The 18691-nt window shown below is 49.9% G+C and overlaps 1 protein-coding gene across 2 annotated transcripts; it reads right to left on the bottom strand.

The window, feature by feature from the left end:
* Nucleotides 1-853: 853 nt before the first annotated feature.
* LOC118638318 (sialic acid-binding Ig-like lectin 14) lies at nt 854-5939 on the bottom strand. Of its 2 annotated transcripts, none has more exons than XM_036274056.1 (7): nt 5825-5939; nt 5375-5749; nt 4934-5212; nt 4714-4758; nt 2643-2900; nt 2401-2536; nt 854-2232 (listed from the first exon to the last, which is right to left on the bottom strand). In XM_036274056.1, exons 1-7 carry the CDS (start codon nt 5859-5861, stop codon nt 2223-2225), a joined length of 1140 nt encoding a protein of 379 aa, XP_036129949.1. In that variant the 5' UTR covers nt 5862-5939; the 3' UTR covers nt 854-2222. The 2 variants fall into 2 exon arrangements, with proteins under 2 accessions (XP_036129949.1, XP_036129948.1); XM_036274055.1 differs by having other exon boundaries at nt 854-2290; nt 5825-5935.
* Between the last annotated feature and the right edge of the window lie 12752 nt (nt 5940-18691).

Genomic DNA, 18691 nt, shown 5'->3' with positions numbered 1-18691 from the left:
TACAACCCAAACTCAGGAACTGGGCAAAGAAAGCAACCGTTGTCACATTCAAGAAGGGCCACAGAATTCATCCCAGAGAGAAGTGTGTATATGTGCGCGCGCGTGTGTGCCTTTTGTCCAAATAAACTAATGATGACATAATTTGTAGAGGTGAAAGTCACAGGACATGTAATTGCTAATACCAATTTTGGAAGTGTAAAGTTGGAGCTGCTTTTCACGACACTTCCCGCATCATTTCCTTTCTTTTTTTTAACTGATCTGACGGAGAGAGAGAGACATCAATGTGACAGAGAAACCTCAATCGGTTGCCTTTTGCACATGCTCTGATGGGGAATCAAACCGGCCGCCTTGCAGGGTATGGGATGACACCCCAACCAACTGAGCCACACTGGGCAGGGCACCCCCATCAGTTCCTGTTCCACAGGCCTACTACACCACTTTACTATACCTGCCTTGCCCTTGGAGGAATTGGGTTTCGGGGTTAGGGAATGATCGATACACTGATGTACCAAGGAAAAATGCTACAGGCCAGAGAGTCTCTCTCTTCTTTCATTAGCATTTTATTTTTCAATTACAGTGCACACTCAATATTATTCTGCCTTAGTATTAAGTGTACAACATGGTGGTTAGACAATCACAAATTTTACGAAGTGTCCCCATATTCCCAATACCCACCCGGCCCCATACAGAGTTATTACAAAATTATTGTCTATATATTCTAAGCTGCATTTTGCATCTGCATCACTATTTCTTTTCTTTATTAATTTTAGAAAGAGAGAGGGAGAGAGAGATAGCAACATCAATGAGAGAGAACATCAACTGGCCCCCTCCTGCATGCCCCCCACGGGGGATCAGGCCCACAACCTGCCCATGTGCCCTGACCGGGAATAGAACCTGTGACCTCTTGAGGCATGGGTCGACACTCAACCACTGAGCCACACCAACCAGGCTGCATTACTATTTCAAAAGGCTTCTCATTAACTCTTTCATTCATCTTCTCAGCAAGGGTCATTTAAATTCTGGATAGAAAACCAAAACTAAGACCATTCTCTCCCGACTCAGACATCTGAGACACACTAGCGCTCAGGAAAAGGGGCGGCGTTGGTGGTCCTTCAGGAGCTAAAACAAACTTGGATTCTGCTCTGTACACTTTGGAGCTATACTCGGTGACACCCGCTAGAGGAGAGGACTGAATTCACGGCTCACATTCATTCCAGGCTTGGCCCCCAACCACCCCCTTAACCACAGCCAGTCTCAGGATCCCATACTTGGGCTCCAGAAACTCCCACCGACACTACATAGTGACCTCACTATTACTTGATAAGATTTTTACTTATAATTAAACATTAGGATATTCTATAGTAATCGCTACAAGGTAGGTGTCTTTCAACGGGGAAAGAGCTGTACTCCTAAATGTACTGTGTACGGACGACTACACCGATGGGGCCGTGTGGGAGACCCGAAACTCAGGTGTGAACCAGGCAACTTCGGGACAACGGGAGGATAGGCCCCAAATTCAGTCCCTTCCAGGGCCTGAGGATGGAGAGAGAGGAGCAGAGGGTTGGGGATGAGGGCCCGACCGACACACAGAGAGAGAACAAGTCCAATGGGAGAGGCACAGGCAGCACAAGGGGCCGGTCGGTGGGTGTGCGTTACTTGTCGTTTATCTTCTGTACCTTGTGGGGCTGAGGCCTAGGAGACACAGCCCCTCCGGGGTTGCCAGTTCTCAGAGACAGCAAAGAACTGTGCCAGGAACAGACTTTCAGAGGCCCCCCAAGCCATCCTGAGCACCATCCAGACACCCCAACCTGCCCGAAATCCCCCAGGACCTGGGACCCGACAAATAGAGACCACGCCCACAGGCCCAGCTCCCCCAGAGGTAGACACACTAGCTGATCCTAAAGGGCTCATTCTGCCCCGCCTTGTATTTCCCGTGGAAACCCCAATAAAGGCTCTGGCTTGGCTTCCCCTGCACCTGTGTCTGCTTCCTGGGGGACCTAGTGCTTCCCCGGGGCCCCGCTGGCATGGCTGGGGTGAGGAGACCCTCGTAGGAAATAGAAGTCATATAAATCTTCTTTGATGGCATTGACGCTCCTTGTGGTCACTCAGTCACTTCCACAAATTACAATCCCAGGGATCCAATCGAGACAGGAGAGTCGAGAGTTTCGGGGGAGGTGACATTGCTGTCCCACAACTGCCCCTCTGAACTCTGGGTCCACACCTCAGTCCCTCCTGGGCAAGAGGGAGAAGCAGTCAGGAACTCGGCCGTGTTCTCTGGGGGCCTCCATACCTGCAGGGAATCAGCCACATTCGCTCTGACGCCGGGCATAGCCAGACAGCTCGGCCCACCTGGAACTCAGCCCCACCGGAACCGCCCTGTGGAAAGACAGACCCGCTCACCTGGTGTAGTAGAGCCAGGTGAGGCCATAGGTGAGGAGGAAACCAGCCCCCATGAGGGCTCCTCTGACCAGGGTGATGACCAGGGGCCAGGAGCCCTGCTGCTCCTCAGTCTCACAGCTGCAGGAATGGGGGCTTCCTGGGGAAGAGGAGAAGGGGTGACATGGTGTCCCCAGGTCTCGATCCCACCCACAGCCCCCGTGCCTGATCAGGCTGCCCACCCCAGCACCGGTCCTACAACTCACTCTGCACAGAGACCCTGAAGGACACATGCTGGGGGCCCAGAGGGTGCTGAGCCCAGCAGGTGAACTCCCCTGCGTCTGCAGGCCTCACGTGGGGCAGCTCCAGGACCCCGGGAGCTGAGGGCTGGGAGAGGCTCAAGGCTTTTCTCTCCCGGGACCAACTCAGCACGGCAGGGGGGTTGCTGTCAGCCACACAGACCAGGCGCAGGGACTGGCCCTCCGGGACGGGCAGTGATGTGTGGTTGCTCAGGGTCTTCAGGCCTGGCGGAGAGGTACACAGAACGTGGCTTAAGAAACAATGACCCTGCCCGGCCGGTGTGGCTCAGTGGTTGAGGGTTGACCCATGCACCAAGAGGTCGCCGGTTCGACTCCCGGTCAGGGCACATGCACTGATTGTAGGCCTGATCCTCAGTTGGGGGGCATGCAGGAGGCGGCCAGTCGATGTTCTCTCTCATCGATGTTTCTATCTCTTTCTCCCTCTCCCTTCCTCTCTTTCTAAAAATCAATATAGAAAAAAAAAATTGTTTTTAAAAGAAAAGAAACAATGCCCCTGCTGGACAGGCCTGGCTCCCAGAAAGAGGGAGGCTGAGCTGAGGTAGACAGATGAGACGGGGTGGGCAGTTCAGGTGGAGATGTGTGAAGAACGGAAGCAGCCCTGCAGGGGACGGAAAATGCACCTACACCTGCAACCTGGCAGGACGCCCAGGAGCACCAACCCTTGATCATGGTGGAGAAGAGGCAGGCTCAGAAATTCTGGAGCTTTGAGCTCCCCGCAGGGCGCAGTAGGCCCCCTAAACACAGCAGGGAGCCATGCACACGGAAACAGAGAATCAGCACTGAGTCTAGAAAGATCCTGCTGGGTCAAGCGAGGTCCGGACCAGAGAGATTGGACCGGAGGCAGGGATGCTGAGCAGGAGGCAGGGGCCACGGGCTCCAGGGTTGAGGACAAGACTGGACGGGGTCTGGGGACCAGAGCATGGAAAAGAGGAAAGTGATCTGAGAAGTGAAGTTTCCTAGACTCGCTGACTCGGGTGCAGCTGGTGGAAAGGGAGTCAGCTCCAGTGAGTCAGACCACACCTGGGCTAGGTGCGTCCGGGGCTGACAGCAGCCAGAGGAGGCTCCAGGGTGGATCTGTGGCGGATCAATGCAGTGGCGGGCATCAGGATTGGTCAGGACATAAATGGGATCACAGGAGGAGACCGGGCGGGGTGAGCCAGCCAGGGAAAATGGAGAGAGATTGGGGGGGACCCAGGCTGAGCTGGCAGATCAGAGACGAAGGACCACTTGTGTCAGATGTGACGGCAGCAATTCTATAAAAGGGAGCAGGAACAAGTAGGACCTGGAGTTGTCACTGTCATAGAGACAGAAAGCAGATGCAGTTGCCAGGGGCTGGGGGCAGAGACGGGGATGGGCAGTTGGTGTGGGATGGGGTCACAGGTTCTGATCTGCGAGGTGAAAGAAATTGCGTAGGTGGATTGCACAACCCTGTACCTGCTCTAACCCTGCTGAGCTGTCCCCTGCAAAATGGTGAGCATGGCCCAGGCCAGTTTGGCTCAGCAGTTAGAGCATCGGCCTGTCAACCGAAGGGTCGAGGGTTCGATTCCCAACCAAGAGCATGTACCTGGGTTGCAAGTTCAATCTGCAGCCCTGGTCGGGGTTGTGGGAGAGGCAACCAATCCATGTGTCTCTCTCACATCTCTCTCTTTCTCTCTCTCTCTCTCCCTCTCTCTCTCCCCTTCCCTTCTACTCTATTAAAAAACAACAACAACAACAAAAACAACAATCCATGGAAAAATAGCCTTGGGTGAGGATTAACAACAACAACAAATGGTGAAGATGATAAATGGTGTGTTACGCAAGCTGTACCACAGTGAAGAAAACTTAGAACTCAAGAAAAGAACAGGCAGCAGCCAAAAGCAACAGAAAGCGTGTGGTCGTGAGACGATGGTGAGGGGGCAGGGACGGACCCAGACCCAGGGTGCTGAGGGGTGAGCACCCTAGGCCCAGGCCTGAGTCCTGAGCTGGCGAGACCCCTCTCCCCTCAGTGCCCCAGAGAGGAGAGAATCTTTCCTACCTGTGGAGTTTCCCTGGAAAAAGCTGATCGTCAAAAGAGGAGCATCTGGGAAGGGAAAATGGGGTGAAGTCCAAGGGGACGTTTGCCCTTTGCCCCAGGAGCCCCCTAAGTGAAGGGGTGGGGCTTTACTTCACCAACATCCTCTGGGAAAGGGATCCCAGGACTGGACCTCCCTGTGGCTCCCCAGCCCCAGAGACCCAGACATCCAGCCAACACTCACAGGAGACATTGAGCTGGATGGTTCTCTGCGTGGTCACCAAAGATCCTTGGAGTTTCACCTGGCAGGTGAGGTTGGTGCCATGGTCCTGGGGCCTCGGGGTAAAGGTGAGCATCCCGGAGCGGGAGGTCTGCAGGTTCCGCGAGTCAACAGCGGCTCCCGCCCAGGAGAAGGTGAGGGGTCGTCCCCCTTCACAGGACCCCGGCAGGCTGCAGGTCAGCTGTGTGGGGCGGCCAGACCCCAGAGGCTCCGGAATGTGGATGTTGGGTTTCTCTGTCAGGGCTGAGGAGAGAGAGATGTCTGGGCTCCAGAGGAGGGGGACCCAGAGTGTGACCCTGAGAGAAACCGGGGCCTCAGGGCCTGGACAGAGTGTCCCCCGGTGTCTGGTTTCAGCTCTAAGACGGGTCCCACGTGTCGGCATCCTTCCCTGGGCCCCTGCCTTACCTGTCACCTGCAAATTCAGCATATTTTGGTAACTGTATTTCCCTTGAGATCCCTTCTCCACTTGGAAGAAGTAGGTTCCTGCGTCCCTCATCCTGGCGTCTCTGATTCTCAGGGAACAGTTGTTGAATGAGGGGTCCGCAAGGAGGAATCGGTTCCTGGTCTCTGTATCCACTTGTATATTGCGGTTGTTGGTGGCCACAGGATCATCATAGTATACATGGTCCCCTTTCCGGTACCAGTAGGTGTAGAGTTTACCAGAGTAAGACCACGAACTCCATGGGTAGGGGAAGGAGCAGGGCACGTGGACGCACAGACCCTCCTGCACCGTCACGGATTCCTGCACTCGGAGCCAATACCGTGGCTGCTGCAAGGACCCTGGAGGACACAGAGGCTCAGCTGCAGCCCCCGCCCCTCCCCCACCATCATACCCCCCTCCCTTGGCCCACTCACCCCCCCACAGCAGGGGCAGCAGCAGCAGGGGCACCATGTCTGCATCTCACAGGGCGGAGCAGGTCCAGGCTCCTGTGTCAGGGAGGGAAATGCTGAGCTGGGGGGCGGAGCCCAGGACACCCCAACAGGAAGCTGTGGGCAAAGAAAACTGTAACCAGGCCTGGAAGGGGAACTTGGCTCCACAGGCTGTGGGAAGTGCAGTGAGGGATTAAACATACTGTGTCCCCCTCCCCGCCATTTGCACATGGGGCCTCTGATCTGGTGAGTTAGGGACCAGCTTGTGAAGGATCCTAATGTTCCATGGTGGCGGCACCTTCCCTATGTCTACACGGGAAAGAGAACACCGCCTGGCCAGCTCCCTGGGGATCAGAGCCTCTGGGCCCTTGGGGGGACCAAAGACTAAACCCACTATCACATCATGGAAGCAGTCTGAGAGGGACACGGGCTGAGGGTCCAGGTGGCTGAGGTCTCCTCCGTCTGAAGAGAAGGTCTGATCTCAGGGACAAATACATCAGGTGGACGAGGCTTGTGGGCACCACCAGTGACCCCGGGGGCCTCCCGACTTTCTGGATCTGGGTCCCCATTCCCATCACTGTCCTCGTCCCAGGTGGCCTCAGACCCTTGCCTGGCACTGATGCCCAAAGCGAACCCAAGAGCCAGCGTTTAGATAATGTAAGGTGAGGGCATGGAGTGCCCGCGTGGGAATGCAGACCCACCCACCACCTTACCCATCACCGGTTCCACTTTACCCAAGTCACTTAGCCTCTCTGTGCCTCACTGTGCTCAGCTATAAAATAAGGACACTACTAGAATTACTGCCTGAGGATTAAAGGAGTTCATGCGTGTCAAAGGCACAGGAGACAGTGCTGGGTACTGCGCATTTGCTCATTCAACTCATGTTTGGTGGCACCAGCTGTGTGCCCCACCCTGCTTCAGGGCTGGAGATACAGCAAAGGGTAAGCCCTTAGGATGGAAAAGATGAGTCAAAAACTCACCTTTTGCCCTGGCCGGTTTGGCTCAGCGGTTAGAGCGTCGGCCCGCGGTCTGGAGAGACCCGGGTTCGGTTCCCGTTAAGGGCATGTACATCAGTTGCAGTTTGTCCCCGGCCCTGGTTGGGTCATGTGGGTGGCAGCCACTCGATGTGTCCCTTTCACGTCGATGTTTCTCTCTCTCTCTCTCTCTCTCCCTCCCTCCCTCCCTCCCTTTCTCTCCCTCCCACTCTATCTGAACAAAAAATTGGGGAAATGTCCTTGGGTGAGGATTAAAAAAAAAAAAAAAAAAAAAACTCACCTTTTAATGAAACACATTTAATAGAAAATTTTTTTAAAAAAATGTTTAATGGTCTGTTAGAAAATGATGCATTTTAAGCAAAAAAACTAAGAACAGGAGCCCTGGCCTGTGTGCTCAGTGGTTAGAGCATTGGCCCAAGCACTGAAGGGCCACTGGTTTGATTTCTGGTCAAGGGCATGTGCCTGGGTTGCAGGTTCAATCCCAGGCCCTGGTTGGGGCACGTGCGAGAGGCAACCAATTGATGTATCTCTCTCACATTGATGTTTCTCTCTCTCTCTTTCTCTCTCTTTCATTCTCCCTCTCTCGTCCACTATCTCCAAAAATCAATAGAAAAAATATCTTCACGTGAGGATTAACAAAAAAAAAAAAAAAGAAGAAGAAAAAACTAAGAACAGGAACGCCTAAGGGGAATTACTGAAGAAGGAATGCTGGGATTTTTTAAAACGTGGCTGGGGCCAGCCCCATGGACATTTGAGTAAAGACACGAAGAAAGTGAGACCATCAGTCCTGAGGCCGAAGAGCATGTCCAACAGTCCCAAGGTGGGAATGCACGCCAGGTGCTTGGCAGGCAGGTGACAGCATAGCAGAGTGAGAAGTTGGAAACGTGGGAAGAGAGGTCTGGAAGGAATCGTGGGCCAGACTGTGAAGAGATTTGGAGGCTATTGTGAGAACTTGCCTTTCACTCGGGGTGTATTACTCAGGGTTGTCCAGAGAAACAGAACCAACAGGATGTGTGTACACATATAAAAGGATTTCTTTGCAGGAATCGGTTCATGTGATGGTGGATGTTAACAAGTCTCAAGACCTGCAGTCAGCAAGTGACCCACGCACGGGACCTGGTGGTGTCATTCCAGTCTGAAGGCCAGCAGGCTTGAGACCTAGGAAGCCGATATTTCAGTTCAAGTCTGAAGACAGGAGAAAAGGCTGATGTCCCAGCTGGAAGGCAGTTAGGCAGGAGGCATTCCCCTTACTCAAGGGATGGTCAACCTTTCCTTCTATTCAGACCTAAAACCGATTGAGAGAGGCCTACCCACATTAGGAGGACAATCTGCTTCATTCACTCTACTGACTTAAAAATTAATCTCATCCAGCCCTGGCCGGTTTGGCTTAGTGGTTGGAGTGTCGGCCTGCGGACCAGAGAGTCCCAGGTTCGGTCCCCGCCAGGGGCGCATACCAAAAACAATAATAATTAATCTCATCCAAAAACGCCCTGACAGAAACACCCAGAATAATGTTTGACCAAATGTCTGTGCACCCCGTGGCCTAGTCAAGTTGACACATAAAATGAATCATCACAATGCGTGAGTGTTATAATTCCAAAAGCAATTCTGATGTGTGTGTGTGTGTGTGTGTGTGTGTGTGTGTGTGTGTTTTCCCATATCACCAGGTAATTCACTCAATCTGGACACTATCTACCTGGAGATAGCGTCACATCTCACAGGTTATGGGCTCCGTCCCACAAGACTGCCCCTCACACACACTTCAGACACCAGTCACCACTCCTCGTTGTCAAATATGCTCTGACCACCAGCTATAGCTCAGAGGTTCCTGTGACCCAACCCCCTTGGTTTCAATTACTCTACCAGAGAGGCTCACAGAATTCAGAGCACTTGTTTACTCACTAGATCGCTGGTTTATTATAAAAGGATGTTAGCCTGGCCGGTGTGGCTCAGTGGTTGAGCGTTGACCCAGGCACCAAGAGGTCACCAGTATGATTCCTGGTCAGGGCACAGACCCAGGTTGCCAAATACCCAGTGGGGGGGGGGCATGCAGGAGGTGGCCAATCGATGTTCTTTCTCATCGATGTTTCTATCTCTCTCTCCCTCTCCCTTCCTCTCTCTAAAATCAATAAAAAGAAAAACAAATTTTTAAAGGATGTTAAAGAACACAAATCAACAGCCAGGTGGAACAGATGCATAGGGCTGGGGACAGGGAAGAGAAAAAAGGGTGCTATGCCCTCTCCCTACATCTCCACCTAGAGGCTCTATCACATAGGCATGGCTGATTAAATCATTGACCATACGTGATAGAATCAACTTCTGGCCAGGAAGCTGGAACTCAAGGTTCCAACCATCTAATCACATGGTTGGTTCCCCTGGCAACCAGCCCCCTCCTTAGGTGTTTTTCAAAACTCACCTCATTAATCTAACAAGACATTTCTCGCTCTGATCATTTAGGAAATTCCAAGGCTTTTAAGGAGCTCCGTGCCTGAAATCAGACAAGAACAAACAAACATCTTTTATTATACATCACATTATCACAGTTGGGACGGCAGTTCAGGGCTCGAGTGGAAAAGAAACAGATGTGATCTGCTTTCTCCTGATCACGCTGCTTGCTGGGCTGAGCCCAGACCACGCCCAGGCTGTTGCAATGCCCTGGATATGAGGTGAGGGTGCTGGGGTCTGGGTGGAGCCAGAGGACCTGGTGGGAACTGGATGGGCTAACATATTTGTTGACAGATCAGATGCACATTGGGACAGAAAGAAAAAGGTCAAGAACAATGCCAACATTTTTGGCATGAAGCTATCATTTCCGGAGAAGGAACAGGCTTTTCGAGATTTTTGAAGAAGCAAACTGGGAGCTCAGTTCGGGATGTGTTGGTTTAGGGTGCATATTAGACACGCAAGTGGAAAATGGCAGAGGGTGTTCAATATACAAGTTTAGGAAAAAATTCTAGCTCAGTGCATGAACTTGAAGGGTGACCATACAGACAGTATTTGAAGTCATGAGCCCAGCCTGGCTGGTGTGGCTCGGTAGACTGAGTGTTTTCTGACAGGTCCAGGTTCGATTCCCTGTCAGGACACATGCCCGGGTTTCAGGCTTGATCCCCAGTAGGGGGCACGCAGGAGGCAGCTGACCCACGTATCTCTCTCACACTGATGTTTCTAGCTCGCTCTCCCTTCCTCTGTCTCTAAAAAAAAAAAAAAAAAAAAATCAATGCAAACTTTTTTTTTTTTTTGGTATGTGTCCTAGCGGGAACCAAACCCAGGACTCTGGTCCGCAGGCCGACGCTCCAACCACTGAGCCAAACCGGCCAGGGCTATATTTTAAAATAATAAAAAAAAAATTAAGTCATGAGCCTGAGAACTATGACAAAGAGCAAGGATTTAAATAGAAAAGAGATGAGGACCGTCTCCAGGGGTTTTGTGAGCTGGGGTTTCACACCTTTTCACTGAAAAATACAAGGGGTTAAAAAAAACCCTGGCCCTGGCCGGTATGGTTCAGCGGTTAGAGCGTCAGCCTGCGGTCCCGAGAGACCTGGGTTCGGTTCCCGCTAAGGGCATGTACCTCGGTTGCAGTTTGTCCCCGGCCCTGGTCAGTCGTGCGGGTGGCAGCCACTCGATGTGTCCCTTCGCATCGATGTTTCTCTCTCTCTCTGTTCCTCTCTCCCCCTCCTACTCTACCTGAACAAAAAATGGAAAAATGTCCTCGGGTGAGGATTTAAAAAAAAAAAAAAAAAAACCCTGGAAATCTTAAAACCATTGAAGAACTGATGAGAGAGAAGACTTTGCCAGTCCAAACTCGAGGAAAAGGTGGAAACCCAGAAAAGGCAGCAGGGAACCAAAGTCACATATGCCCTGAGGGGGATTTTGAAGGTGAAAAACATGAATTTGGGGCTTCATGGACCTGAGGACCAAAGCCAGACTAGATGTCAGGGCAGGGGAAGAAGGCTCGTGGCTTGGGGTCGCACGTATCTTTGTGCACACGCCTAGGCTTTTCCCCGGCCACTAGCAGAGGCATCTCCAGGCCTCGGGTCAAGACCCTGCTCTGGGATTGCTTCATTCTCTGCCCTCCAGCTCAGATTCCTCTGTTGGGAGTTGTAACACCTGAGGTCAGTGAGCGGGAAGGAAGTTGCAAGCAGAAGTCACGGCGTGTAGACATCAGGACACTGATTGAACACGGAAGGAAGTTTCCCCATAACACCTCTAAGGAAGGAGGAGCCGGCGACTGGACAACCTCAGGGCCCAGCAAGCGCAGAGAACAGAGCCAACAGAGGGCAGCAGAGCTACGGGATTAGCAAATACAGAGAAAAAAGTCTGGTGACAGTGACCTAGGTCTGTGAGAGCCAGTGCACTTCAGAACTTCTCAAGACACCTGGCTTCTGTTCTGTTTGTTTTTTTTTTTCCTATTCAAGCTGGAAAGGTCTTTCGTGTGTCTAACACAACTTCTCTCCTAGCCATCACGCCCACACACACCCCGTTACCTTCTCTGCCTCAGTGCCCGGCGCTGCCAAAACCCTCTGCAGGGAACAGAGCTGCCTTATCCACGGAGAGATTTGATTTGGGAGACCCTGAACTACCAAACAAAACTTCTGCAAGCTGTAGGGTGCTCCTCTCTAACTGGTCTTTTTTTTTTTTCATCCTCACCAGAGGAATTTTTCCATTTATTTTCAGACAAAGTGGGAAGGAGAGAGAGAGAGAGAAATCTTGATGTGGAAGAGACACATTGACTGGTTGCCTCCTGCGCTACCCGGACCAGGGCCAGGACCAAACTGCAACCTAGGTACCTGCTCTTGACTGGAATCAAATCCAAGACTCTTTGGTCCAAGGGCCGACGCTCTAAGCACTGAACCAAATCAGCCAGGGCTTAATATGTTTTTATTGATTTTTTTTAGAGAGAGAGATCAATGGGTTGCCTCCTGCACGCTCCCTGGTGGGGATCGAGCCCACAACCCAGGCATGTGCCCTGACCAAGAATCCGGGACCTCTCAGTTTCGTGAGACAACACTCAAAGCACTGAGACACACTGGCTGGGCTCTAACTATTCCTTGAGGCCAAGCTCACCTGAGAAAGGGGAAGAAACCAAAGAGCAACAGCACCCCCTGCTGGACGTGGTAAACAGCACTTGTTTATATACTTCCAACTTAACTACACATGCTCCCAGAGTGTGCAAGGCCCAGCCTCCCAGAAAAAAATATACAAAAGAAAGAAGAATAAAAATGACATGGCAGGAGGGCTCTGATTTCAGCTCTGACATGCAAACTGCTTGGAGTACGACTCCTATTCTTAGAACAAGAAAAAGCTGACCAACTCGGGGGTCAATGCCTTTTCTTAGACCCATCAAAGAACTAAGACCACACAGCAAGCCACCATCCCAAAACCGGCAAAGCCTGGAAAAGGCAGAAAGTTACAATGAAGAACCGTTTACCTAGCACAGACACTGCTGGAGTCATAAATGGTTAGGGACACTTACATGGTGATGTTGACAATGAGGGGGAGGCTGAGTGTGGATTACCATGAGAGTAAGAAACTCCTGTGGGTCCCAGTCTTCCAGGTCCCCACATTTTCGTGGGTTTTACCTCCAAGAATCCCACCAGGTTTGCACGGGACAGAGCCTCTTGTGGCTCTGGTAGAGAGGATGAAGAGTAATCATTGTGGCCCTGGCCAGTTTGGCTCAGTGGTTGAGCCTTGGCCTGAGGACCAGAGAGTCCCGGGTTCGGTTCCCGCTAGAGGCACGTACCACAAAAAAAAAAAAAAAGTAATCATTGTGAAATAAACCCAGAACATCTTCCATAGCATACGCCTCTTCTCCAGGGAAAGACTGTACCAGAGCCTCGTCCCATGTGGAGGGAGGCAAAATTCTCTAAATCCAGCACACCCGCCTGGGCTTCCCTGTCTCACCTAAGAGGGCTGGAAAGAAGCTGAGGGTCACGTGTGAAGGCCACAGCCCAGAGGCACAGGCCCACCGTTGTGTGGGTCCCAGCCTCAGTAGTGATGCTATGGGCTAGGAACACCTGGGCGCCCACCTGGCCCATATTACTGGTAGCCAGACCCAAAGACATTGCCCCAACTAGAGCCAAGGTTGTTCTTATAATGACTGCAGGATGTAGTTCAGCAAAAACCATCCGGGAACTTTGAGGAACAGGATGTATTATTCACAGGTCATGGAATGGCCACACAATTGTGGTCGAGGTCACAGGTAGAGAGAGAAAGAGGGAGCATGGACTGGGGCTCTGCCCTTATTAGAGTCCCAGGGTGGGGTGTTTTGAGTATCACAAGTTCACTACTTATTGGCTCATTTAAAGCGTAAGAGAGGAGAGTAAGGTGTGGGAGTGGAGAAACAACCTCACTCAAACCGTCAGTTATCTAGGTTACCCAGGCTTCCTAAAAAGGTGATCTTCATGGATGAGAGCGGCCTAATTCCTTAGCTGGTTGTTTTGCAAGCACTGTTTATTCAAGATGGGCGTGTTTTGAAATGGCTGCCTTGGCAATCAAAACGTGAATGTAAGGCGCTCACACTACACCCATTAAGATTTCTTTTTAGCCCTGGCCGGTTTGGCTCAGCGGTTAGAGCATCGGCCTGTGGTCCCGAGAGACCCGGGTTCGGTTCCCGCTAAGGGCACGTACCTCGGTTGCAGTTTGTCCCCGGCCCTGGTTGGTCGTACGGTCGGCAGCCACTCGATGTGTCCCTTCACGTCGATGTTTCTCTCTCTCTCTCCTCCTCTCTCTCCCTCCCTCTCTATCTGAACAAAAAAAAAAAAAAAATGTCCTCGGGTGAGGATAAAAAAAAAAAAAAAGATTTCTTTTTAGCCCTGGCCAGGGTCAAGGGTTTGCAGGTTGAACTGCAGGCCCCAGTGGCCGGCAACTAAAACCAATCCACATCCATGTTTCCCTCTCTCGCTCTCCTTTGCACTCTCTCTGAAAATCCATGAAAATATATCATTGGGTGAGGATTAACACGCACACACAAAAAAAGTTTTATTTCTATTTTTCAATTACAGTTGACATTTAATATTACACTAGTTTCAGGGGTACAGCATAAAGGTTAAACATTTATATGATTTACAGTGATTCCCCCCACCCCCACCCCCACCCCCACCCCATAAGTCTATTACCCGCCTGGATTTCATCGTAAAATGTAATGGGCTGGTCTGGCTGGTGTGGCTCAGTGGTTGAGCATCAACCCATGCACCAAGAGGTCATTGGTTCGATTCCAAGTCAGGTCACATGCCCAGGTTGTAGGCCCGATCCCCATTGGGGGGCATGCAGGAGGCAGCCAATCGATGTTCTCTCTCATCAATGTTTCTATCTCTCTCTCCCTCTCCCTTCCTCTCTCTCTAAAATCAATAATGAAAAAAAAAATTTTTTTAGTGTAATGAGCTGAATAGTGATCCCCCAGGTCCTAATGCCCAGAACCTGAAAACCTGACCTTATATGACAATGACATTTTGCAGATGTGATTAAGCAACACTTTCCAGTTTTTAGTGCAGAAGTATTGAAACTATTTCGTCAGTTTTACTTTTAGGAATATTGTGATTTGGGGTACTTTAAAAATAATATTGTATTTTTAATTTAATTTTTTGATGTTGCTTATGTAGATATAGAACTTGTTTCTGTGCATTAGTTGGAAGCAGCTACTCTGCTAAATTCACATATCAATTCCAGTAGTTTGCTTTTAAGATATTTTGGATTTTATACGTACACTCTTGTTATTGGAAACAATAATGTTTTACTTCTCTTTCCAATTACTTTGCCTTTTATTGGAATCCCATGCTACATAAGTACAAAGAATCCAGTGCTTCTTGCCAAAAAAAATTTCTAGATTCTAGTTTGTATTTGGTTTACATACAGATTTTTAAAACATTTTTAATTTCTTGGTCACCGTTTATTTATTTACTTATTTTTTGTTTGTGTTAATCCTCACTCGAGGATGTTTTCTCACTGATTTTTCAGAAAGAGTATAAGGGAGAGAGAGAGAAACATTGATCACATCTATTGGTTCCCTCCTGCACGACCCCACGGGGGGCCAGGGACCAAACCTTCAACCCACATAGGTGCCCTGGACCCGGGAATCGAACCCACGACTCTTCGGCCCTGAGGGCGACGCTCTAACTGCTGAGCAAACGTCACACTTTAACATTCGGAGATATCTCACAATAATCTGAATGCCTGACTTTTGAAAAACGTTCCTATCTGGCATTTCCATACAACCGGAATCATCTGAGGCTGAGCAGGTGGTTTATTTTGCGGCATCTTCTCACTAAGTGCTATGGCCTCCCCTGCAATGCACCCAAACAAAAATTCCTCCAGCCAGAGGTTTACTCTCTGACTTCCTTTTTCAACAGTGGGTCTCTCCAACCTGAAGCAAAAAGACGATCAAAGTCCAAGTCCGCCACCTGCTGGACAACACGCACTCAGCACACCCAACAGGTAAAGCACACACAGGCCAGGATCCACAATTCAGATGCCCAAGGCTCCAACTCTCTTCCAACACAATTTTGACAAACAATGAAGTAGAAAAAGAATATACCACGGGGAAAATTATAAAGAGTATTTTCATTGGTTGACCTTATCAAACAAGAAGACTGATAGACTGCAGTAGCTTCCTATGCACAAGGAAATTAAATAAAATGCTCTTTTTAGATAGAAGCAATAAAACAACAGAATAAAAGGGAAGGGGGGAGGGAAGCTGGGAAGAGATTAACCGAAGAACTTACATGAATATATGCATAGCCCATGCACAGAAAATAGTGCAATGAAGGCCTGGGGTGGGACAGTAGCCAGGTTGAGGGGCACTAAAGGGAGAAATGAGAGCATCTGTAATACTCTGAACAACAAAACAATTAGAAAATCTAGGGGGAATAATTAAAGAAAAATAATGACAATTAAAAATAAAATGTAGCCAGGCTGGTGTGACTCAGTGGTTGAGTATTGACCTATGTACCGAGAAGTTGCTGGTTTGATTCCCAGTCAGGGCACATGCCCAGGTTGTGGGCCAAATCCCCAGTGAGGGGCATGCAGGAGGCAGCCAATCGATGTTCTCTCTCATTGATGTTTCTATCTCTCCCTCTCCCCACCTCTCCCTAAAATCGATAAAGAAAAAAAAAATTAAAGTAAAACAACCTTCCCCTAGATTTTTGCTCCAATCCAGCTCTTCCTGCAGCCTTTTCCACTTCAGCAGGTGTTATCTCCATTTTCCACCTGCTCGGGTCGCCCTGGCCTCTCCTCCCTCTCTTACACCCCACATCCAGTTCGAAATCCTTTCAAGTCTAAAATCAAAATGTATCAAGAACTCATTCTTGCCCTGGCCGGTTTGGCTCAGCGGTTAGAGCGTCCGCCTGTGGTCCTGAAAGACCCGGGTTCGGTTCCCGCTAAGGGCGCGTACCTCGGTTGCAGTTTGTCCCCGGCTCTGGTTAGTCGTGCGGGTGGCAGCCACTCGATGTGTTCCTTTCACATCGATGTTTCTCTCTCTCTCTCTGTTCCTCTCTCTCTCCCTCCCACTCTACCTGAACAAAAAAAAAAAAAAAAAGAACTCCTCCTCTTCTCTTTTCCTTCCCTTTCTTTCTCTTCCTTTCCTGATCAGCAGAGCTCAAAGTCACCCGGGGTGGCAGAGCAAGGTGGGTATCTGTGCAGAGCGGCGGCCTAGAATGAGGTGTCTCCCAGAGAGAGAGGAGAGTGTCAGAGACAAATACCAGCACCCGAGCAAGGTGAGAGGGATGTGCATGTGTTTCCACTCAGGAATGACCCGGCAGCGTGATGAAGGAGTCCTTGATGGGGTGGGTGGGGTGGGGACATCCCAGCACATGAAACAGAACCAAGCAAGATTTCAAAGGCAGCCGCACCAGGGAGAAATGGTGGCCAGGATGGGGATCGGTTACACTCAGAGGAACTGCCCAAATACATATATTATGGATGATGGGAAACAGGTTTCTTTTTTTTTTTTTTTATCCTCACCCAAGGACATTTTTCCTTTCTTTGTTCAGATAGAGTGGGAGGGAGAGAGAGGAAGAGAGAGAGAAAAACATCGATGTGAAAGGGACACATTGAGTGGCTGCCACCGCACAACCCAACCAGGGCCGGGGACAAACTGCAACCAAGGTACGTGCCCGTAGCGGGAACCGAACCCGGGTCTCTCCGGACCGCAGGCCAACGCACTAACCACTGAGCCAAACCAGCCAGGGAGGAAACAGGTTTCTCATTCTCAGAGAAGAGATGTACACCTATGGAAGGCAGAAAACTAGGATGACCCCACTTAGTATTGGATTAGAACTAGAGGCAGAGGATTGAACGCATGGATTTCGATGTTCGTTTTATGGGTGAACTGATAAATGAATGCAGAGGAGAGGCTGTTTCCAGCCAAGTCAAGAACAAGACAACGGCACCTGCTATCTCAGTGATTCCTTAACATTCGAATAGTGCAGTACTTGGTTGCAAAGAGAACCAATTTGGGTTAACTTAAGCAAAAAAAAAAATTCTTTTGTAGGACATTGGGCAGCTGACAGATTGGATGAGAAAGCTAAAGCACCAAGATTAGAATATGGGTCAGAACCCAAGGAGAATCACCAAGTTAGCCTGGAGACAGCCTGGTTCGGGGCCAATGCCATCAAAGGGAACCCTGGACAATTCTTTACGTCTTTATGAAGTCGCAGTGTGAGCTGACTCAGACACCTGCACCCCAGCCACTAGGTTTCAGGGAAGGCAAGTATCTAGCTCCCTTAGTGGTGGAACATGGGACCTCACACGATGGAATTCCCAGAGAGAGAGGGGGTTCAGCTGCTGAGTGCAAACATTGTTCTGAGAGTATTAGGCACACGCAGTTAGAAAGAGAACCAAATAAGAGCTATAAGTACTGAAAGGACATACCCTGTTACTTGCAGGTAGTATAATTGTATACCTGAGAAAGCTATTAGAAGCAATACAATAACTCATTAAGGTGTCAAGTTACACCACACCTTTTCCATTTCAGTACTATTCATATTTGGAAACCAACAACAGTATAAGGGATTTGGACACCCTTAGCCTGCATGGATGTGAAGGCAAACTGCACCCTTAGCCTTTTATGTGTGTGTGTTGTGGGGAGGGGGGAGCAATCTGCCATTATTCATGAGCATTACACCTACACACTCATTTAATCTCAACAATCCCACTCCTGGGAACCTATCCCATTAAAACCAAACCATCAGTAGGTGAGGATAAACGTACAAGGATGTTTATTGCACCAATAAACAAAAACCACAAAACTGGAAACAAAACAAATGCCCATCAATCAGGTACTGGCTTTGGCACACCAACACCACGGAACACAAGGCAAGTGTTTTTTTATCCTCACCCAAGGATATGTTGGGTTTTTTTATTTATTTATCTTTGTTGTTGTTGTTGTTAATCCTCACCCGAGGATATTCTATATTGATTTTCAGATAGAGTGGAAGGGAGGGCAGGAGGGAGGGAGGGAGGGAGAGAGAGAGAGAGAGAGAGAGAGAGAGAGAGAAACATGGATATGAGAGAGACACATTGATTGGCTGCCTTCCAAATGACCCCAACTGGGGCCGGGGATTGAACTTGCAACCCAGGTTATGCCTTTGACTGGGAACTAAACCTGAGACCCTTTGATCCACGGGCCGACACTCTAACTGCCCAGCCAAACTGGCCAGTGTTGTTGTTCTATTTTTTTGTTTTATTTATTTTTTTATCCTCACTCGAGGACATTTTTGCATTTATCTTCAGATAGAGCAGGAGGGAGAGAGGGAGGAAGAAAGAGAGAGAAACATCGACGTGAGAGAGACACATCGACTGGGGCCACACAACCCCAACCGGGGCCAGGGACAAACTGCAACCGAGGTACGTGCCCTTAGTGGGA

The sequence above is a fragment of the Molossus molossus genome, unplaced genomic scaffold, assembly GCF_014108415.1.
Source record: "Molossus molossus isolate mMolMol1 unplaced genomic scaffold, mMolMol1.p scaffold_m16_p_21, whole genome shotgun sequence".
Lineage (NCBI taxonomy): Eukaryota > Metazoa > Chordata > Mammalia > Chiroptera > Molossidae > Molossus > Molossus molossus.
Note: the sequence above shows the minus strand (reverse complement) of the source record. Positions and strands in the feature narration are given on the sequence as shown.